At 36.0% G+C, this 23,989-nt stretch overlaps 1 protein-coding gene across 4 annotated transcripts in view; it reads right to left on the reverse strand.

Annotated features, from left to right (window-relative positions):
• Window positions 1-23,989, reverse strand: part of NPAS3 (neuronal PAS domain protein 3) — a 607,513-nt gene that overhangs the window by 290,605 nt on the left and 292,919 nt on the right. For all 4 annotated transcript variants that reach the window (XM_057428644.1, XM_057428645.1, XM_057428647.1 and 1 more), the window contains one exon: window positions 6,340-6,422. In XM_057428644.1, coding sequence (XP_057284627.1) covers window positions 6,340-6,422 — 83 coding nt within the window. The remainder of the gene's footprint in view (window positions 1-6,339; window positions 6,423-23,989) is intronic.

The following is a 23,989-nucleotide window of genomic DNA, read 5'->3' on the forward strand; positions in this document are numbered from 1 at the left end:
AGAACTACATATTTTCTTGTTCAATTAGGATTATCCACACTGTACGGCTGATTTTAATCCCAAACAGTGTGCTTAGAGGGCAAAGTATTAGTACTTGCTTTCACTATGGAAGAAACTTCTGTTTCTCCATGACACTGTTAATTGTGTGCATCTCTTCTACCGTCATCCACAAACATTCATTACCGCTAAACAGCAAAGACCTTGCTCTGTTCACTGATATCTGTCTTAACAAAAAAGATCCACAGGTTTTGCACAATCATCTAAACTGGTTGCCTGTGGAACATTAACGTTTACAATGTAATGAAACTTTACCTGCATGGTCTCCATGTTTTTAGATGGACACTATTCTAAAGATCTATCTCCAAGATGTTTTTAGAATAGTGCCATTGTCTTATTATATTCTAATCTAGTTATTATAGGTAAATAGCAACATCTTCTGAACATGACTAAGAACTGTAGTGAAACTGTATAATGGATTTTCTCTTTTTGGCTATGCCAATCATAGACACAGATTTCTTTAACTTTAGGAGTGGAGGTGGATGAGATAGTAGTCACTTGCAAAGAGAAGACTGTTAGAGTGCTCCCTTGGAATTAGGAGACTTATTAATTTTCTTTTATCCTGAGGAAACTTAAGCTTATCTGACATGCTCCAGAAAATAACCTGGTGACCCAGATATAGTTTAAGCTACTCTATTTGATAGTGGCATCACTTGGAATGATTCACTAGAAACCAGAGATGTTGCATTCATCTTACACATTTACCTCACAATTAATATGGGACCCACCCTACAGAACCAGAACAGTAGAATACTATGTTGACATAGAGGACATATTTGTACAGTTTCATGTTACTTTTATTATTAAGTGGTAGATGCATTAATAAAATAAAAGTAATTTTAAAAAAATGAATGAGCAACATCTTTCAGTTGTTCACAATGCTAGCAATTTGTCAGGCTTCTTAAGTTCATGGGGTGTGGGTGTTTTGTTTCTTTGTTCAGAAAAGCTGAAATAACATCAACGTGTGTAATAACCTGTGGCTTCTCTATAGGTTGGAGGCAATGACACATTTAAATCTCCATGAAGTTTCATCCACAAACTGAGGCTTCCAGTGGAGTGAAAAGGACGTGAAGCATGTTTACGAAATATCAGATTTCCTTTCATTCACGGAAAGCCTGGGACCACTGCATGGAATAAAGCAAACTACAGCATTTGAGCCAGATGCAGCTTCCAAGTAGCTCAAATTCTGCTTGCATTCTAGGACTACATGATCAAGTCTGTGATGATCTAAAGGCTGGTAGGAAGTAAAACAAGGGCTTACAGGCCCTTCTGCATACTACAGTTGACCTTACTGGGTCATCTTGAAACAAATGTATAGCCAGTACAGGATCTGGTATACATCCGAAAGTCTGAATCGTAAACACCTCCATCCAAGCTAAGTGGTTTGTATCTTGTGGCTTTTGACTCAATGACAATGAAGAAAACAGCTAATAAGGTCAGAATATGTGTGCTGAGGTTGCCTTTCCTTTCATCTTAATAGGAACCTGACTTTTTTTCCCCTCTTGAATTTGATACTGCTGTTACGATGAACTTCGCTCATCACAAAGTATTTTCTTTATGGGAGAAAAAGGTACAATAAAAAGTACAAGGTAAATGTAAGTCTCAAAATTCCCAAGACAATGTTCAAGAAGTCTTAGGAAAAGCTTCTAGAAACGTAGACGGGCCCCTTTACAGCACAGATGGAGAATTCAGTGATTGTCATCCACTTGTAAATCACGGGTGCACAACAAATCTCACTGTTCATGAGATTGGTAGTTAGGTACTTGAGATTTTCTCCCCTGTCTAATTCAGTATCTTAATTCTATCAATTCTATCAAAAGTCTACCAAGAAAAGTCAAAAAAAAAAAGAAAAAAAAGAAAGAAAAAAGAGAAAAGAAAAGAAAAGGAAAAGAAAAGAAAAGAAAAGAAAAGAAAAGAAAAGAAAAGAAAAGAAAAGAAAAGAAAAGAAAAGAAAAGAAAAGAAAAGAAAAGAAAAGAAAGAAAATAAAAAAGGAAAAAAAAGAAAAAGAAAAGAAAAAAGAAAAGAAAAGAAAAGAAAAAAAAAGAAAAAAGAAGAAAAGAAAAGGGAAAGACATCTTTGTTGCACTGACACTTCAGTATCTTTAAGATTTAAGGATTTCTTCACACAAAACTAGGTAGAGGTAGGACACAGTATATTTAAGGCAACTAGTGTCTAAGTCACTGTGTACAGTAGCATATGCTATATGAAAGTGTTACAGCTTCTTAACAGTTGAACAGTCACTGCTGAAGCAAAGAATGCAATTATGAAAGTTACCACTTTTGTATGCAGACATACAAACCGTGTACTGCTACCTACAGTTCAGATACACAGTTATATTATTATTACTAATGCCATCCATCTATTCTATTCCACTTTTATAACTATTGCATTGCGTTCAAATCCAAGGATTTATTCCTTAATAAGGCATTTTTAAAGGAAGAAATAATTTTTTAAAAAATACTAAATTTTATTTTAAAATACTATACATTTTACTTTTAATTGTTTTACAGTTCAAATTGTAAGGTGTGTTCTTTTTTGTTCAAGAATTTTAAAAGCAACTAATTTAAATATGCAAAATTATCTTGAGTTCTTCATACGTGAACTTAAAAGCCATGCAACACAGGAAAATTAAGTAATTATGCCTCCAAGTTATTTACTGCAATTAAGCTCATTTATCATATGCAAATTAGTGCAAACTGGTCTCATTAGTTACTAAATTACTCAATATGAGCTGAACAATGTAGCACTCCAGTTTGTAATGAAAAATCCCTGTAGAGGCAAGCAGTATCAATTAAGCTAATTTGCATATGCAAATATATTCACTAACTTTCCCTTTTCTCTATATTTAGTTCTACATTTCCTGATCATTCCTGATTATATGAAGAATATGGGGTTACTGACCCTTTTCCCCACCTTCTCAATAGCAATGAAGTTACAGAAAAAATCCAGGGGCCGTGAAAAAAATTATAATCTTCTTGCTAATTTTCACGATCAGGCCAAACAATTCAGCCAAATTTTTGAATGGCAGGTACCAGAAGCAATATTTTTTTACTGGATTTATTTAATAAACAAACATAATATATACATATATACATGTAAAACTGAAGATATCTTTACTAGAAGTCTTTTCTCATTATAACACCACTTCCCAGAAGAAGAATGTGGAAGATAAAACAATTTGGCAAATCAAAACCCTTGTCTAAAATTAACTTATTGCCAACATCTATTTTTTATCCTCTATTACAAGCATTTCTATGGTTCATCATTCAGGTGATTTACTTGGTAAACATTTAAAAGACTTTTAAATATGAAGATTCTGATAAATAGCATTTGGGCATTCATGTTTTGTGGTGTCTTTTTTCCATAAGCACACAGTGGATAGCATCTTTGGCTTCAAACCTACTGTGGGAATCTCTTTGGCATGATCACAGAACTATAGAATGGCTAGAGTTGAAAAGGACCTTAGATCAAGATTATTTTGTTCCAACCCCGCTGCCTTGGGCAGGGACACCACACACTAGACCGCGTTGCCCAAGGCTCTGTGCAACCTTGCCTTGAACATTGCTAGGGATAGAGCATTTACCACTTCTTTGGGCAACCTGTTCCAGTGCCTCACCACCCTCACAGTAAAGAACTTCTTCCTTATAGCTAACCTGAATGTCTCCTGTTTAACCCTTGTTCTGTTGCTACAGTCCCTGATGAAGAAACTCTCTTTGGCATCCTTGCAGGCCCCAAATGATAAATATCAACCGGCTGTGGCTTGGAAATTTTCTGACATGACTAACTGATGCTACTTACTTGTAGAATCAAGATGTCAAATACCACAAGATGCGCCACCATTTCTGTTTTTACAACATTATTATAAACAAACTATAACCATTTTTCTTAAACATACTGTATTATGCTTCTCATGTCTGTCAATAAATTTTGAAGTATGAAAATATTAGAAGGATTAGAGAGGCTCCTTAATTTCTGAGTTTACACTTAACCCAGTCTTCAAAATATTAATAGCAAAAGGGATTAAACAAACTAAATATTAATTCAACTTCCTCAGCAGACTTTGAAATCAAACACAGGTATTCCCAAGGTATAATCAAGGTTGTTTATTTCACTTGCAAACAGTACTTACAACAATACTGCTTTGGAAATCATTTCCAGGAGCAGCAGACTAAATGAGAACTTGTTATAATTATATTACACCACAGATTCTGTCCCACTGTTGTTTTAAAAATCAGTCTTCTGGAGATTATCTTTCTATTATCTATGTATATGGCCACAAGAGAATACTCTGAAGTTTGTTCAGATCTGTTAAAAGTGGCACATTTAAATGCACGACCTAGACTTTCTCTCCAAGTGTTGATTATTCTGCTAAAATAAGGCAAGATTTTAACATATCATGATAAACTTGCCACCATTATTAATTCATTTTGTCCTTTATCCATCAACAGTCTATCCTCTTTTAAATGTCAGAGTGGAACTTTCTATTAATTGAGAGACTAATGGGAGTAATTTGGTAAAAGCACCACCCTCTCTGAAAAGGCCACACCTCAACAGATATTTAATATAATGCTGATGGTGATTTTGACTGAAAATCCTCAATTATGAGTGCAATACAGGAGGTTTTTTTGCTAGTACCATGATTAAATTATATCCTGAAAACACTTTATCACATAGAAAAAAAAACAACCAACCAAAACCAACCAACTAACCAATCAAAAAAGAACCCAAAACAAAAACAAAACAACAAAAAAAGCCCCACCCAAAATAACCCCACCAAAACCAAAAGGGGAACCTGACTTAAGTAAAAAATCACTAATTGTTTTAATGTGAGGTAAGTGAAAAACTGAAATGTCAAGTATTTTTTTAAGTGTCCATTATAGGCTTTTTTCATTTTCATTCATAGTCATGCATAATACCTAAGGAGTGTATATAAATCTGTCTCAACAAGGTTTTATCTAAATATTTGTTATAATTCACATTTAAAACCCCACACCTGTAGGATATATAGTACATGTTTACATACCCAAAACAGCACACTGACAAATTGCATAAACTGAAATATCACAATTTTCTTCATTTTTTCTACGCTTATGAGACTGCATAACAGCATTTCTGTTTTATATGCAAACACAGCACTGTAGATACTGGTACAGGTATCTTTGATACAGCAACTATAACACAAGTATTTGCTCACAGAATCTAAACCTTCCCCTAGACCTCTGCCAAGGGCGTACAACTAGGTAAGTTACTTCATTCATAATTTTTGTTCCAAAAAAAAATTCATTACAGTAATTAATTTCTTGTTTTCCTAAAATTATTTTTGTTGCTATTCTGCATTTAGTTACTTTATAAGGATGTGAAAAACCTGATGCTATCCTCAGTGCTTTTGAATGCCACAGCTGAGTTAGTACAGAGAGGTAGCTCTCAATCATTTCAAATTAAGTGGAATATTTCTCATGATAATATCCTAATTTACCTCTTTCATACCTCTCAAAAGATAATATACCAAGCAATATATTTGCATGGAGAAGCTGTGTTCATTGCTAAGTAAAGGCAGCTCCTCAATGTCACACTTGGAAAAGAATATGTGGGTTTTATTTCTGTAGTGCTGTGGTTTCACCTTGCTGACAAAACACATTTTGTTCTTAACCACATCTACTACACATTTGATTACTGCAACCTAAAAATGGTTGTAATAACCCTGAAAAAACAAAGCATGCATAGGAATATTTCCACCAGGTCATTGTTTTCTGTTTAATCTTCCTGGAATATAACAAATTCTACAGTGTGATTCTTTGACAATATCAGATTATTTTTTTATCTCAGAGCTAAAGAGACCTAAGAGGCATGATGCTGTTTATTTTTTCTTTTACAAATTGAGAATTTGTGATATATAATTGTGACAAGTGGGAAATCAGGGAGGAAAGCCGTGCTCATAAACCATAGTGGGGGGAAAAAGCCCTAAATCTCTATGTGACACATAAGGCAAATGAAGTCACCAACACAAAATCCTGTTTTGTACACACACAAAAATACATACGGGCAAAAACCTACTGTACAGTTCTAAACAACAAAATATTGTGATTCAGCTAAATAATACTTGCCCTCCGTCTCATTAACATTCTTCCAAAGAAGGGCTTTCTAAAAAGAAGGTAATATGAGCTTAAAAAAATTTTTAAAATCTCATTAACAGTAGAGCTGAAAACAATACTATAGAAGTTATTGACAGAAATATGACTAGATAATTATTTTTATTTTTCTTGGAAAAGCCATTTTTTTACCTGTAAAATATGACTTCCCAAATGTGATTCAAATACTTCAATGGCAAGGGCACTGGGACTTCTTCTGCGCTGGGCACCTATAACTGAATAAAAAACAGTTATGTTGCAAAGTTCTGCACATTCATTTCAAATGCACCCTGATCATACCATCTGACATTAACTATTTAAATATGTTTTGAATTTTATACACCAGTGCTAATTTCAAATTTGCCTTGCATGTTGTAAATACAATTGATATGTAATTTTCAGTGACTAAAATCTGAACTATTAAAGGATCATTAAAATAATACATTTAAATATCCAAGAACTCTGGAAATTTATTGTTTATTCAAATATATCCCAAGTTCCTGTAGAAGGTCTTTGTGTACGTGGTGATGACAGCATGCAGAATTTAGTGAAAAAATTTATTGAAAAAAGAGGCTACACATAATGTAAATGCTTTGGAATGTAGTGATAAGATCTAAATATTACTTAGGTGTTAGGAAGATATGAGAAATTTATCCTTATATGTTATCTTATTTGAAACTTAAAGGAAGTAAATACAACATTAAAATGTCAATATTTGTAAACACATCTGAGATATCAAAGTTATTGCTTGGCATAGGGAAGCATTGTAGTAACCCAGATATCCAAGTTAGCTGCTGAAATAGGCACTTGAAATATCAGAGTCTGCATTTAAACTACACAGTTTAAACGTACGAAGTGATTAATAAGCAGTTGTGTTTCAAAGGCAGCAGTGACTACAAAAGGATTGAGAAATCAAACTTAATATTTCATTAAACTCTCTATGCCAGGCACACAAGCCAGCAATCGAAACAAGTATAATCAAATGCAGAATTCTACATAAGCTGAGATTTCTTCTTAGGTCTAGGTTGTCTTTGCCACAGGACCAAAGAAGCTAGAGCACAAAAGAGAGCACAGGGTTGCAGGAACCTTTCCTTGCTTTTCTGTCTTAGTGCCAAAGCCAGGTATATCCACAGCAGTGAGGTGAAGTTCATTCTGTACCTTTTTAAAGTGTGTACAAAAACATTTCTATCCAAACATTCTGATGGTCAACTGCCTCTGGAACCATAACAGCACTAATGCATCTTTACGTACTGCTATCTTTACAAAGCACAATAAGAAAAACAAAATACCAAGGAGCCACTGAACCAAGAAGAATGGATGACTGCCATTAATGAACAGACCAATTTAACACCAAGGAAAACAAAACACAGAGCAACAATTTCACAGTCTTTTATGATATTTGCTGCCAAATATGGTATCAGTAAGAAAAGATAAATGCCGAGTAACAATAGTCATATTGACTTAAAAATGCAATGCTGTTCCTTATTGATGCTTCATATAATTTCCTTGGAGGAAATTCTAGGCTATTTATACTGGGCAAACAGGTGACATCATAGCTAATAGACTGAGGCAATAGCTCATAATAACAAATGGTGACTGCTGTAGAGTGAGTATTTTATAAGTCCTCCTCTTTTCTCTGAAGGTATTCAAGGACATAGATGCTGACAACTGAAAAGTCTTCTTCAAGACTTCTGCTTTACACCACAAGTGAAGCTAGAAACAGACCAACTACTTGATTTTTGAAGTTCTGTTAGTATAATAACTAACCAGACATGTCAGCATAATATTATTCTTCTACAAGCTTTAGGTACTTGAGTCAGTCATATATTTTTCTATATCAGTCTTCTGATTCTAAATCACTTTGCTCTCTTTGCATTCTCATCTTTTTTATAGCTGTAGCGATGCCTGGTAAAAACAGAAATACTGATTTCATAAAAAAAAAAAAACAAACTAAACCCCAAATCCTTTAAACTTTTTAGCAACTTAGCTTTAATTTTCCTTTTTGCAGACAGACTTTAAGATAGAATCATAGAATAGTTAGGGTTGGAAAGGAGTTTAGGATCATCTAGTTCCAACCCCCTTCCACGGGCAGGGACACCTCACACTAAACCCTCTCACCCAAGGTTCTGTCCAACCTGGCCTTGAACACTGACAGGGATGGAGCATTCACAACTTCCCTGGGCAACCCATTCTAGTGCCTCACTACCCTTACAGTAAAGAACTTCTTCCTTATATCCAATCTAAACTTCCCCTATTTAAGCTTTAACCCATTACCCCTTGTCCTATCACTACATTCTCTAATGAAGAGTCCCTCTCCAGCATCCCTATAGGCCCCCTTCAGATACTGGGAGGCTGCCATGAGGTCTCCACGCAGCCTTCTCTTCTCCAGGCTGAACAGCCCCAACTTCCTCAGCCTGTCTTCATACTCCAGCACTGGAGGTGCTCCAGTCCCCTGAGCATCCTTGTGGCCCTTCTCTGGACTTGTTCCAACAGTTCCATGTCCTTTTTATGTTGAGGACACCAGAACTGCACACAATACTCCAAGTGAGATCTCACAAGAGCAGAGTAGAGGGGCAGGATCTCCTCCTTTGACCTGCTGGTGACGCTCCTTTTGATGCAGCCCAGGATATGGTTGGCTTTCTGGGCTGCAAGCACACACTGAAGCCGGCCCATGTTCATTTTCTCATCAACCAACACCACCAAGTCCTTCTCCGCAGGGCTGCTCTGAATCTCTTCTCTGCCCAACCTGTAGCTGTGCCTGGGATTGCTCCGACCCAGGTGTAGGACCTTGCACCTGGCATGGTTAAAGTTCATGAGGTTGGCATCAGCCCACCTCACAAACTAATCCTTCTTTTGTCCTTACTCTGCCTTCAGCTATGGTATCAAATGTTTGCTTGAACTGGAGTTGTACCTATATTTCTGAGAAAAACTTTAGCTTTAGTTGTGGTAATAAAACAAAATATATAACACTGTAAAGATTATCAGTATGCCCATTATGATTGCTATCAGTTAGTACTTTTTATGGTCATTTCATTTAGAATCTATCAGAAACAAAAAGCAAATTCACAGTTTTGGCCTGCTAGATGGTAGTCTTCATCAGAGCATCGCAAAAAGCAAAAAAACCTCAAAACCACAAAAACCTCCCTGAAATCCTTTAGATCCTTTCATTCTTCCATCTAGACTGTGTTATATTTTTGACACATTGTCTGAACACATCACCATTTGGAATTAGCCTTCCAAATACTGTTCTGTTTCTTGCCCATATCCTTCCTTTACAATCCCTTAGCATTTTAAAGTGTATCCGTTTCATATTGAATCCAGCTTTGTGATGCTAATTTCAGGTTTTCTAGCATGGGAGTATCATAACTTGAATAAAGTGCATGAAGACTGTGCAACACTTTTTAAAACAGTATCTTTAACTTCATTGATGTTTCCAGGTAAATCAACAGTTCTTCATACTGGGAACACTCCCAGTTCTATAGCTAGAATGAAGACACTTCAAGGTCAGTGAGTTAACTAGAAAACACGAGGGTCAAAATCTTAGCTTCAAAATTTGCGAATTAAATCCTCTGTCAATGCCTGCATCCTAGTGGATGGTATACATGTAGACAAATATCTTTTAGTACTTTCACGCCATTCAGTTCATTGACATTTTTATAGTAGTAGAACTGTTGGATTTATGTGTCTTGCACTTAGGTGATGTGGGGTTGTAATGACAGTTCTTAATTTTACAACCAGCATAAATATGTGACACAGAAAACCATTATTATTCCGGTAGCCATACTGCAACTCTTTTTGGGTAACTGAATAGATGTTATATATGCACTTTCTGTATTTCATTAATTTCCCTATCATTCTTCACATTTTGAGGAATGAGACAAGAATATTGGGATAAATATACAATAAGAGAAACAAACTTATTTTATTTCACCTTCTGACTTCATTGCCTCATTTTTTTACTTGCTTGAGCTTTCAAGATTTCTCAATACCTATCTGCATCAGAAGAAATATACTGGTTTGAGTATACAAATGCATACCACATTGATACCTTTCAAAAACATGGCAATCTCACAGGCCAGTCACAGCACAAAGCTTCTTATTTGTTCTGAATAGATTGGTGGCAAGACGATAGGTGAAAGACACAGACTGAAGTGGCTGGATTAAAAACCAGACCATGATGTTATTTTATTCTAAAATTTCAAAACATAAACTATAAATACTGAACTGGCTTCCATCGCACAAGCCACAGTCAGTCACCTCTAAATCTCTCACCCTGTGGATGGAACCATCAGCTGACACAGCTCAGCTGCTCATGGACATCTTGGAAAGCAAGGGATTTAGGATTTATATCGCAACAACTATAAATCAAAGCAGCTCAACAACCTTCATAGACCTAAAGATGTGGATGCACTTTTATTTTAAATGTGGATTCTGTTTCAAATGCAGGCCCTTTACAGCAACAAAATACTGCATGTGTGAAATAAATTTCTTTATATGAGTAATAGAAAGTAGGGGAAATGAGGATATGGCAAAGGCCTAAGCATGTGTACCCAACTGCAACAGGAGTCACAACGGAAACAAGTTCCAAACCCATGTGAAATTCTACGCTTCTCCTATTTTAGTGGTATAAACAAACATCTCTAAATCAGCTTTTTCATATGTGGTCGTATTTTGTACTGTACATTTAATTGGCAAGGTTTAAGGTGTGAATGCACAATAGTTGTGTTAATTAAAAAGTTGACTGCACCAATATTTGTATTAAATATTGACTTTTAATAGTGACAAGAAGACAGATTGATTTCACATATGTACTTTGTCCTGCTGGAGCAGTGGAATCTGTCTACTAAAATCTTTTACTTTCTATGGAATTGGACCATGGCTTTTACTATTCAGACTGACATGTCTATTCCTGGCATAGTATTATTCCACAAGCTATTAACAAGGAAAAAATTCTAACTGCTCAGTAATTCCTCTGTAAATTTCCTCCCTCAATGACTAATCTGGCTATGCATCAGGTGAAGGAAGAACCACATCCCTTTCAGTGTGTCGTGAGAAGTCTAAGCATGCTTTATGCAATCTCAAGAGCATTCACAATTGTGCTAGAAAGAATGGGAAACTATGGAAAAGAAAAATGTAGAATACTTAACAACAATTTCTATGCATCCTGAAGAGAGAGTATCTCCTCTTAAACTCACTTTTAAGATATTGGACCACTGAATGACCAAAGGCTGATGTTCACTGTGACCTTCTACTAGTGAAGACAGAGTTCTAATTAAGCAGAAGCAGTATTTCTTGATGACTGGGAGTAAAAGCACATATCACCAGCACAATTACCAGTTCGCCACAGCATAAGTACAATTGTCTGAATTGTTCCAGATGACTCTATGTGCAAAACAGTTCACTGCATGAGTGTGGCTATAATCTTTTAAGTATTATATTCCTGAGTTTAATTTTTTTTTGTTTCAAAGTAGAAAAAAGGTCTATAGAAATGACAATACACTTTCGAATACATTTACCCTGGTGTAAAGTAGAATCTACATGAAAATGTGTCTTTTTTATTTCTAGGAACAACCCCAAATGCTCATGAAAGAACACTGCTGGTGAATGTGATGATAAGGGTGGTTTTACAGGAAGAGGGTAGATGTCATCTTAAAATCTTGTGGCTTTCCTATGAGACATAAAAAGTAATTTGGAAATGCTTAAAAGCCATGTTATAGAAAAGACAGAGACACTGACTGAGGGGCTGAATTGAACAACAGAAGATGCAAAGTCAGGGAAGGACAACATTAGGCTCTGAAAGAATTGCCAGTATTTATATATGCTAATGTCCATAGCAGCTCTTTTTTAAATTTATTCTTCTATTGCATACCTAATACCTTGCAATGGGTATGCTTTTTTTCCCACTGATTGTCTTTGCTCTCCCATTTATGACTGATTCTAAGTTTTGAAAGAAATTTCCAGCAAGAGTAAACTCCTCTGCCTAACATGTATGTAGAGAACATAAGGCATAGATGATATGTATTCAGATCCTGATCTAAAATGAGCTGAATGATAATCAACCAGCATGATGTAAGCAGAGAATCTGCCCTCTGATTTGAAAAAGGCATCCAAAGAAATTAAATGATGTCTACCTCACCATAAGCCATCATATGAGCCAAAACTTACGCATGTTATCCACCTTCACAGATGGGAAACAGAAAAAAATCTCCAATGGAGTTGCAACATATGTGAAAAGGTATTTTATCTTAGTTTAGTTAAGTTACGGGAATCATTAATGCTGTGCCATTACCAACTAAGTATCCGAACAAATTTGTCACAAAGGACTACATGTAAGATGCATAATGCAATATATGATAATCAACTTACAAAGCTAACAATGATATTCCAAATCTGGTTTTTGTGTACACGAATGCCTATTATTCTACACATCCATCTTCCAGTCACTGGTACAGAGCACATATTCATTAGTGGGGAATCCATGGCTGAGAAAGTAAACCAAAACTTTCCATGGAATATCTAAGTAGCTATCAAGAATATACTCAAGAAAATTATATGTAACATGATTACAGGTGTTTTATTATTTCTAGTTGCTCATCCGTGATGATCCATCAAAACCTCAGGAATTAAAAGATTTTAGGTTGGGTTTTTTGTTTTTTTTTTCCAAATGTAGGTTGCTTAACATTTTTAAACTTTTATTAATAGCATTTTTAGTTTCAATAACTTAAATCCAATTAAATTAAAATGTTGTCAGAAAAGCAGATAGTATATAGTCCATTAATAGTACTGGAATCAATGGATTTGAATGTGTCCTGCCCTTGAAAATTATTCCAAGTGAAACTACATAAGTGGCTGACTTAGTGTAAGTTTTCACCTATTTTATGAGCTTGTTCCTTTTCTTTTCCCAATTATTTTCATTTGGTTTATAGGTCTGCTCCTTCCCACAGGATTTGTTCTCTGGGGGGTGGAGGGTAGGGGAGATTGGAGGAGTAGACAAGATTTCTTAGGTCCTAAATGTCTCTCTCCTTTTTTTTTTTTTCTTTTCTGAATTTCTGAAAATTAAACCCCCTAAGAATGAAAATTAAACACACCTTAAAAATAAGTATATTTGAGATTTTTATGTTCTCCACTTGGTAACTCGCAGTGTTTCTTAATTAGTACTTGTACATTTTAAGAGTTTATTTCAGAGATTTTTCTTTTCACTGTGAAGGATGAAGCTTTTGCTGTGCAAGAATTTCCAGTCATCTAAGCAAAGAGAGTTCTCCATCTGTGGCTGGGGGCAGGAGCACTGGCCTTTCTCCCACACTGTAGTAGTTACTATAGGAACTATTGTGCCTCCTTCAAAAGGGCTACAGACAGGGTGATTAAAATTCTTCATGGGAGAACCCCCACTCTTCTCCTTGACAATGAAATTCTTCAGGGAGAGGGCTAAGCCTCCAGTTCAAGAATGGCAGCACCTGAGGGAGTGATGTGGCAGAGAGAGTCACCACTGCTTTAAATTGAAGCACAGGGAAAAAATACAAGGGCCTGCACTCTTGCATTAATTTTCTTCCCCTCCCATGAAATACAGGAATACTGGCCAATACTCCTGAGAAACAGGAGAAGGAATAACTTCATGCAGCCTCCACCATGTAGAGGACAATGCTGAAAGCAAAGAATACATAATTTCCAGAAAAATAACTATACCACCCAAAAATGAAATATGGGTAAATATTAACATTCACTCCAGCTATTAGTTTCTCTACTAAGGCAGCAAAATGCATTTTGATATGGAGGGGACCATTGTCTCTGATACAACTGAATTAGAGCTACTTCCTAGAACTAAACTCACTTTATACTGGCTGTTTTACAAATATTTACAGTAATGCCTTTTGCTCCTAAAAATCTTGGAGGAGGAGGAATTTATACAGAATGTAAGCATAACTGTGATCCTAATAAAGACTGTTCACTTATATTGCACTCTCACAAATAGATATAAGAAGCAGATAACTCCCATCTATTCTTCAACCATTTTAATTATTATTAGATGGTAGCAGTCTTAAAGAAGCGAGAAAAATGGCTTTACATTTCAGTTCAGAAAGGAAGAGTCACAAATAAGAGGCAATGTGAAAAGCAGCACAAAAATATTTTCAAAACTGTCAAAAAATTAGATGGGGTAGCTGAGAAAGTGCTGGTGGAGACAGCTGCAAGTAAAAGATGCTTTAAATATTACTGTAGCTTTAATTAAATTGGGTTCAGTAATAATGTGAGATAGGACCTTCCCAGGAAATCCAATTGCTGTAAAGAGATGGGAAAAAAGTCTACAGAAGTATGGAAGAGAAAGAGGCAAAGTAGTGACAGATGTGTGAGGCAAGGGAGAGCGACAAAGACAGGGTGAATTGAGGGTTTAAAATCCTAGGAATTTAGAAGTGGTTTAGATAAATGTCCACTCTGCAAGATTTGACTTTACCAATGGAAAAATGCGTAAATGCCATGGTAGCATGAAGAAATTCCTTAAAATTCAGTTCCCCCCAGAAATGAGTGATGAATATAGGTAACTTATTTAGATATAACAATAAAACACCTTTTGGAGTAATAGTTCTATTATCTTATTTTTAAACTAGTATTAAAATTCCTCTGTAATTTAATCTGGGAAAAAAACCTGCTGTCACCCCTTTCCCACTTCGGTGCTACAGAAATGGTTAGTGTCACTGATTCTGTTCTCAGGAGGAGGACAGGGTATTAACATCAAGTCAGAACAGTGTTATATAGTGTCAGACTATACTTGCTGGTAAAACTAAGAGGCCTACATCTGTTGTCTTGCTTTTTTTTCCAGTCTGATCCCAAAGGTTCATGTTATGACATTTGTAACATCTGCTACAAATGCGGAGGTAAGTCAGGCACAACCTTATTACTTCCAATCTAACGCTCCATCCATCCACAGGGCTTTCACATGCCACTAGTATGTCAGGGGGACCAAAAGCTGTTCAATCTACATGAAGCAAGGTATAATATATTTCTGAAAGTCAGGAAGGAGAAATCTTGCTTTGTTATGTCTCCTTTTTTTTTTTGTCTTAAATCTTGGCAGTCTTATTTCAGATCTTCTGTGAACAAAACAGGCAAGCTGCTCCTCCTCAGAGCCAATACAATTGCCTTTTTATGCCTTAGACAGTGGTGTGTTGAAAATGTGCAAGCTGTGATTCACATCCTCCCTGTTTTTACTAACATTGAAACATATCCAGCTTCCCCTAACTAGACCCTCCTACACAGAGGTCTGCCTTATTGCATAGCCTTCTCTTTCTTCCTTACTTCTCCCTCTATTTCAGTGGGCTCACTGCATTATTTTATGAACAAACTTTTTTCAGTGCTCCATGGAAGAATGTGGAAAAACCCCAGACAGACAAAAAATATTTACTTCATCTGTGCTAACAAAAAAGTAAGTGAATAAGGGAAACAAATAATGAGATACTTTATAATTAGCATTCTTTCCATTAGCTTCACATTACTATTGGTGGAATAACAGAGGTGAACTTTCACTGATATATCTACAGATAGATTTAAATACTTCATTGCTAATGACCTAAGATACTGCATGCTATGAGGGCTATGCTATCACTGCCAAGTGTGATGCTAAGGCCAGGCATTTCACAACTGTCTGCACAGGAAGCCAACCATTTGTTATGTGGTTACAACTGCCCACTGAATTTTCTTAAGAAATATATATAACCTCTTCTGACAGCAAGTGCAACGTACTTTTAGAAACTAACAGCTTTAGATGTTACTGAACTAGGTAATGTGTTCACTCAGTATCAGACACACACAAAAAAAGACAAATTTTATGTTTGATAGTGTCATTAAACTTTGTAAGAAGGGCTACAGAACACCGTACGGTAGCAAAGGAGGAAGAAAAACATGCACCTCATGATGCAAACAGTGCTAGTTTTGGTCACCTGCACTTCTAGCATATTCACTTTTTTCTGTCATTCTGTCACAGGCTAAGAAAGAAAAAGCCTCCCAGCTAAGAACAACACTGGAAAAGAACAGACCCTCTAATCTTATGTGAACTCTGAAGATTTAAAAATACATCAAACATTGCTATTGGCAAATGTAGGAGTTGCATTCACTGTTGGAATACAAAATCCATCTATGATATAATCAGAGATATAACTGGCTAATGCACCATTATCCTACCAAAGTAGGAGACATACTGAAATGAATCTAAGTGCATGACTACTTAGAATTGTTTCTCATTCTAAGGTAAATTTAGGGCTTTGCTGTCTTTACATGTAGGTGGTGGATTTGTTTGTACACTACATGACTCTTTTTTTGTTATGCAGTTAGAAAAAGATATAATGAAGATTCATAAATGAGATGAGACTGGGTACAAGTCTGCAATCAATCTACATTTTCAGGGAAGAAATCTTTATCAGCTGCCAAAACTGAACCGTGTAATTAACTGAAGATTCTGGTAAGAACCAACTGTGCCACTAGTCAATTACTTTTGCTTGTCTTCCAGCTGCTGCTTCTCTCTGTTCATAAAGGAGAATGTAAGAAAATGCAACTATTGAGAATTTGGTGATTTCAAAAAAATAACTGAAGAAATTTAAGGAGATTACCAAGACCAGCTGTAGTAGAACTGTAACAAATGCTTAAAATCTATAGCAACTGGTTCTTGATTTCTCACTAGGAAAAAACAAATAGAAATGTTAATCAAGTTTTGTAAGAGCTAAAACAGTATTTCGGAATTGCTGAGGACTGAAAAATGACCATGAATAAGCTACACTGGAAACCCCCAAGTCCTAATGAAGTAGTCTTCAAGATATGTGGTCATACACATCCCAATATTGATTAAATCATTATAACTGGAAGACATAACCACTTGTTTTTAAAAGAACTGCCGTTTATAAAAAAATGGGTTGATCCAGAGCCCAAAGCCTCTGTACTGAAGGGAAAGACTTTCCAGCACTTTGGATAAGGTTCTTAATATATATATTAAAAAAAAAAAAAAGAAGAGGGGGAGGGGGGAAGTGTGCTACCATTTATAAGAGTCTGTTTCAGCAGTTTTTAAGGAAACAGAATGTCTTGAAAATCCAAATGACTAGTAAGAAGAACATTTAAATCTTTATTGGAAATAGGGATCTGCTTTTTGAATCTTTCCTAACGTTAAAAGAATTCATACAGTTAATGATGAATTACCTTGAAAATAATTTAGAAGTAAGACATTAACATATTTTCTGTTACTATTATACTGGTTCCAGCACACATCTGTGTTTCCCCTTTTATATGCAGCAGGATCTTTTTAAATAGTCATATGAGAAAAGTCCAGTTTCCAGTACCTTTGGAGACTGGCTACCAGGGAACTAGAGAAAAGTTTGATCAGAAGACAGCCAGAATAGTTATGGAAGTATGAGCTTGGTAATAGAAAACCGGAAGCAGTTCTCTACAGCTAAGGAGAATGTTGTGTGTCGGTACAACATTCACTTCAGCAGAGTTGAATTCTTTAGCATCATGAATTAATTTAGCTCAAGATTCTTTCTGCAGTGATGGAAAATATTCCTTTTATTTGACTAGGTCATAGATGAGATTCACACTTGCTACCTGAAAAAGTCAAGCCTGTCCTGTTGTAAAAGAAGCCACATGGCATTCACAGTTCAAAATACATCCTAAACACCTTAACCATTAAAGTTCAGGGTGCTATTCTAGCCAGATATTTTGGTATTCTTTAGCGAATGAACTTAAAGGCATCAGAATTCATTCCCCACACAGTACTTGAATCAGACATGGACACAGATGGTTACCTCGACTTTGGGGGCAAAGTTTCATTTTGCAAGATAACACTCGAGTCTTTAAATCAGCTCTTTCTCACTCTCTATGAGCACTGATAAATATATCTCTTTTTTTTTTCCTTTTTTTTTTTTAAGAGCTTTATAATTATACTGGTAATGTATTGCATTTAGATAGTTTCTCAACAATTACATTTTATTATACACCCACAAAACCTAAGATAACACATGTATGCATTTGCTATAAAGAGAAATAATTTGATATAACAGCTCAGTAGTGTGTGAGCTATTTTACTGAAATAATGTCCTCAAAATTCTGTTCATATTTTGTTGCATTCCAACATTGTCTTTGAATTCTTAAACGTATTATTTTTCATGCTGCCTCAGTCCAGCTGAAGAACAAGATTTTCATAGTTATGCAATCTGTAACTAAAACCCATAAAACAGAAAATGCTTTTTTTTTTCCAGAGTATAATACAGTATGATGCCTAAACTAACATATTAAGAGAGTTAAATGAAGACTGCTCAAAATCAACACAAAATACACTGTTTTGTCTCCTGTCACCCACAACTTTTATACATCGTGTAGAAAAACTAATGAGTAATGCCTGACACTGTTTATCTATTTTTCTTATTTCTTTTAGTAATCTCCTTGAAGACAGCTTGTATTCTGACATTTTTCATTATGAATGTACTAGCTTAAGGGCATTTTGGATTATTTCAAATTGTCTGCTATACATCAAACAATATCTTATTTTGTTAATAATACCTGGAAATCTGAGAAATTTACTTGTAAAAAATACATTTCCACTCAACAATGTTGTAGGAGGACAAGTCAGAAATGCAGTAAATTATTTTCTGTGAATACTGACAAACAAGTCTTTCTCTTTGCCTTACAAATGCAATGTTATTGCAAGGTATATGCTACTCTCCACAAATAAGATGGAGAATGCACTACATAAAAAAAAAAGAAGTGTTGAGCAAAACTCCCCCAAATTTTCCAAAAGTTTCAAATTCCTCTGAAAATAATTCTCACATAATAGTGACTCCTTCTACAGGAGAGGACAAATCTAAGGAATAGAGAGGCACTTACATGGCTGGAAGAGGATAAGACAGATATTGCTATGACAGCTCATGGACAGACGTCCTTTGAAGAGAAAGGCTTATTTTGGTGAGTGATGACTTCAGGAAAAAAAAAAAATTAGTGACTTCATTATAGATAAAAGGAAATGTGAATGGCAGAAAAAAACAGAGTGAAAATCAAAACACTTGCAATAAAAGAAAAATAAAAAATTGAAGAATGCAAACTGAAAGGAAGAACTAGGCATGATCTAAACAGGATTTTAAAGTTGTGCCTCATTTACAACCCTCCTTAAAACTGCATGCAACAAAGAAGCGGTCTCCACTGCAGTGTTAGCTCCAGCTGCAGCTCCCATGTTGGCTTGTACCTCCCCTCTGTTCTCAAACTGCGTAGAGCTGTAGCTCCACTAAGGTGATGTTTAAAGTTCACTAGTCAGCTGACACTTCAGATGACCACTTGAGTATTGCTGACACCAGAACTAACAAGGCAACAGGGACTCAAATGCTCTGAGCTGCATATACTACACACCTGTGTTGCTAATCCATTTGTTCCATGGGGTTCAAACATCATTTTGAACTCTGGCAAATAGTGCCTTAAGCTGGGATAAGGATAGACCTTTATCAGTCACAATGTAGCCAAATGTGAACTAGCTGTAAATGGGTTAATGTGGCCCCTGATAAAGGCCTAGCTGTGCTAAAAAAGTCTATGAAATTTTTCCAGGAAGTAATATAAAATAACTTTTTCATCTCTGTGTTACCACAGCTGGGCTGCTCCCAGTCCCTGAGCCAGCTTATACTTCTGTGTAAACACATTCTGTCTAAAGAAGAATTGTTAATTAATTCTTAATGAATTTGTTAAAAGTTAACAAAGGAAACCCATTGTACAAAAAATCCTGGGAAGGACTGAGTGCACCCCTTTTCTAACTCATATTTTCCACTTTCATACTACCTCAACTCGTCTTGTCTTTCCACACTTTTATTCTTTCTTTTCCTAATTTTCCTATTTCACACCAGCTTATTTGAATTGTCACTTTCATCCACACATAAGTTCCTTATGAGAAAGTTCATTATGATCAGAGGACCTACAGCTGTGTTGTGGGAGGTGAAATGGATCACTTTCTCAGGCGTGTGAAGCTCTGGAAGGCAACATAGTTGGGAATGAAAATATTGAAGCAGATATTTAAGTTGAAATGGCTGAACAATTTAAATTTCCTCACTAAACATGTACACACACACCCTCATCCCAAATCCTTGGATACAATTCCAAAAACCTTGTCCTGGATGGAATTAAAAAATATATCATGGCATTAATTAAAATTACACCACAAAAGAACTACTATTCCCTCTACTGCAGTTTCAAGGACTTATCATCAAAGCGGAAGTAGCTTCTTGCCTTATTTTGTTACTGATAGTGGAGTTCCAAAGAGTTGTGAAATACCCTTGTTTTCAGGTTAGTCCCCTAAAAAATAACAACTTCTCTGCACCAGGGAAAGTCGTATATTTAAGCTCTTCCTCAAACAGTGCTGGCTAGAAAGGAAACGGAAGTTACGCTATTGCATGCATTATCAGAGAGCTACAAATCAAGTGTCACAATACAATTCACAATGCCAGCTTTCAAACTGTATTTCCTTAGAATCCATATTACAAATATAGGGAATGTATAGCAGTTAATGAAGACAATTTCTCCCTCCAGTTTTTGAATTTGGTTACTATACTGCACTTTACTATATTGACAATTACTGTTACATAGGAATGTATTTTTGTTCTTTGGTAAACAGCTGACAAAATTCCCGGGAAGTCAAAATAACTTAATTTTGTTAATCAGAAAATTGAACCAGGTGTTTTTATAATGCCTAGAGAAATAAAAAGTCTGAACATCACCACCTACTTATGGCAAACAGGCAACATGAAATCTTAAGAGCTCCAGCTCCCTTTAAAGTGTGATACTGAATCTGCAAACCAGGCGTAACACTAGCTTGTGGACAAAATCATACACCAATTTTTTAAATAGAAGCATAGAACACAGTTTGGGTTGGAAGTGACAAAGATAATTTAGTCCAAACTCCTGTCATGGCAGGAGTTTCATTTAGTTCAAACTCCTGTCATGGGCAGGACCATCCTTCACTAGATCAAGTTGTTCAAAGCCCTGTCCAACTTGACTTTGAAGACTTCCAATAATGGGGTATCCACAAATTCTCCTGACAACTTGTTGTCTCAGGACCATTACTGTAAAACATTTCTTCCTTACGTTCAATCTGAATCTACCCTCTTTCAGTTTAAAATTGTTGCCTCTTGTCCTGTTCTGAATTTATGCCCGCTGGCCACCAGAACAGGGTCTCACCTTGTGATCCCATGAAATAAAATCCAAGGAAAGGCTTCTATTTCCTCTAAGTTCTCAGGTTACAGCCCAAGCTGGGTGCTACTAGTGCTAAAAGAGACTATTCACAGAAAAGAATACAGTTAATCAAACTTTTTCTATAACAGTCCTGTCACTACAGGCTGTCATAAAAAAATCTTTCCCTGTATTTCTTATAAGCCCCCTTCATATATTGAAAGGCTGGAATACGGTCTCCCTGGAGCCTTCTCTTCTCCAGCCTGAACAACCTCAAATCTTTCAGCCTTTCTTCATAGAAGAAGTGCTCCAGCCCTCTAATAATTTCTGTGGCTCTCCCGTAGACCCACTCTAACAAACCCATGTCTTTCTTGCACTGGGACCCCAGAGCTGGACACAGTACTCCAAGTGGCGTCTCATGAGAGCCATAGCAGAGGAGGAAAATCACTTCTGTTGACCTGCTGTCAGTGTTCCTTTTTATGCAGCCTAGGATACAATTTACTTTCTTGGCTGCAAGCACACATTGCTGGCTCACATCCAATTTTGCATTCCCAAGTTCTTCTCTGCAGGGCTCTTCTCAATCAATCCATCCCCCAGACTGTGCTGATATTGGAGATTCCCCTGACCAATCTGCAGGACCTTGCATTTGGCCTTGTTGAACTTCATGAGGTTCACATGGGCTTGTTCATCTGTACTCATTTCTTCCTCTGGAACCATGTGAATGATGGGAAGTGGCATCAGAGCACAACCTCAAGAAACACTACAGAGGCAACACACTTAATTTGGAAATTCTTGCCACTAATATCAACAGGCAAGATACCAAATACTAGCACTTGCTAATCATACTGTTTTGCATCTGTGTACTATCCAGTTTGAGACTATTTTCTTACTTCTAGCTCATTTCATGCTAGCTTCTGTACGACACTCCCAGTTGATAACATATTGCATTAAACTTAGTGGAAACTACTGTGTCTGGCATCCAGCCCTTTTGGCAACTTCTGGAAATATTTAAACTGATTTATTAATTGTTTCTGAATTTTGTTCTTCAGTTTACTGAAATAAAATTATTTAGGTTTATGAATTTGACAAACTTAAGTCGATGTTTGGAGCTGACTTAACACAAGAAATTTATCTAGTCACTTCCAAAAAGTAAATAAATAATAAGTAAATATTTTCCAAAACTGTGAGTGAAGCAGATCTTTAGCAAAGCTCTCAGTATGTTATGCCTTGGTCCAAAAGATACTTAGATGTTTCATTTTAAAATAAATCACATTGGTAAATATTTTAAATCTTGAAGCTAATAGGGCAAGTAGTATATTTTACATAGTGTGCAGGGTAGATGCCTATTCAAGTTGAAGCAGAATCTTCAAATCACTCCTTTCTCCAAATTGTTCATCCAATAAAGGATGTTCCTAGGAGAGAAATGCGATATGGGCTTTTATGACTTTTGAAGTATTTTTGGTCCAAAACCTTTTTATACAGGAGTTATTCAATAAAGGTGAGGTTTGAGTCTATGTTTTATATTCCAGTACTGCACATAATTGCGTGTTCAATAACTTGTCATAATATAAAGTTATCTAAACTAATAAATGATTCATAGGCCTAAAAATATGTTATGAAGTTTAGCAGAGAGAGCAAGTTTTATTTGCATTTAAAGTTAGAACAATTTTGATGGCATTTTATGTTTCTCAACACACAGAGATTAATTGCTCTATTCTTTGTCAAATAATAGCATTCTTAGTTAATAAAAAGATAGCTGCTGTTTCAGTTTAAAACTCAACAGAAACACAAAATTTCATGGAGCCCCTTGGAATAACTTTCCAGAGTGGTTGCAAGAGTGAAATGTGCTAACTCAGAAACTCCAAACCACATAAGAGTCTAGATGTAAAGGTCTACATAAACAGAGAGGACCCTGGAAACATCCCCCAAAGCCTTGTGTCCACCCTATTCTGCAATCATGACTGACTGTGTCATGTTTGTTGTTAGGCCATCTGGACAACAGGTGCACTACTTAATGGCCACAGTGTATTTGATTATTGACTAGTGAATATTTCTGCACAACACAATAAGCTGCAGACTGACCCTTGGTAACAAACGTACTTCCTACTCATTTCTACATTCAAAATCTAAATACAAAAGAAAACAGTTCTAAGATTTTAACCTACCTGGAAGTTTCGTACAGAGCTTCCACATACAATGTGCATCCGTCAAATACTTAGCTTGGCAGGCTTGTATGGAGTATATTAAAGAAAAAAAAGGTGTATGAATTTCAAGCTTGGGGGCCTCTAATTACCTCATGCTTAAAGTTTAACTACAAAACATAGATAAGTTGCTGCACTAAAAGCACAGAAAATCATCCAGCCAATTTGTGCCAATGTATCTAAAAATCAGTGAGGCTGATCCCAGGGAGACTTTTCCACTTAGTCCTCAGAGAATTCATTTTGGACCCATTTCTAACGAGTATATAAAGGATTACTTGGATGTTTTGGCAAAGCTATCCAACAAGTTAGTCAATCTGAAATTTTATTAGCCGCTAAGCATTACAGCGGTCATATAGCTAAAGAACACTAAGGGAATTGAAGGCATATTAGCCATTTATTTAGGCAGATACCAGAGATCAGTACTCAGTACA

This window comes from Pezoporus wallicus, unplaced genomic scaffold (genome assembly GCF_028554395.1).
Source record: "Pezoporus wallicus isolate ANWC-B61680 ecotype Strahan unplaced genomic scaffold, APGP_CSIRO_Pwel_v1 contig_3486, whole genome shotgun sequence".
Classification (NCBI taxonomy): Eukaryota; Metazoa; Chordata; class Aves; order Psittaciformes; family Psittacidae; genus Pezoporus; species Pezoporus wallicus.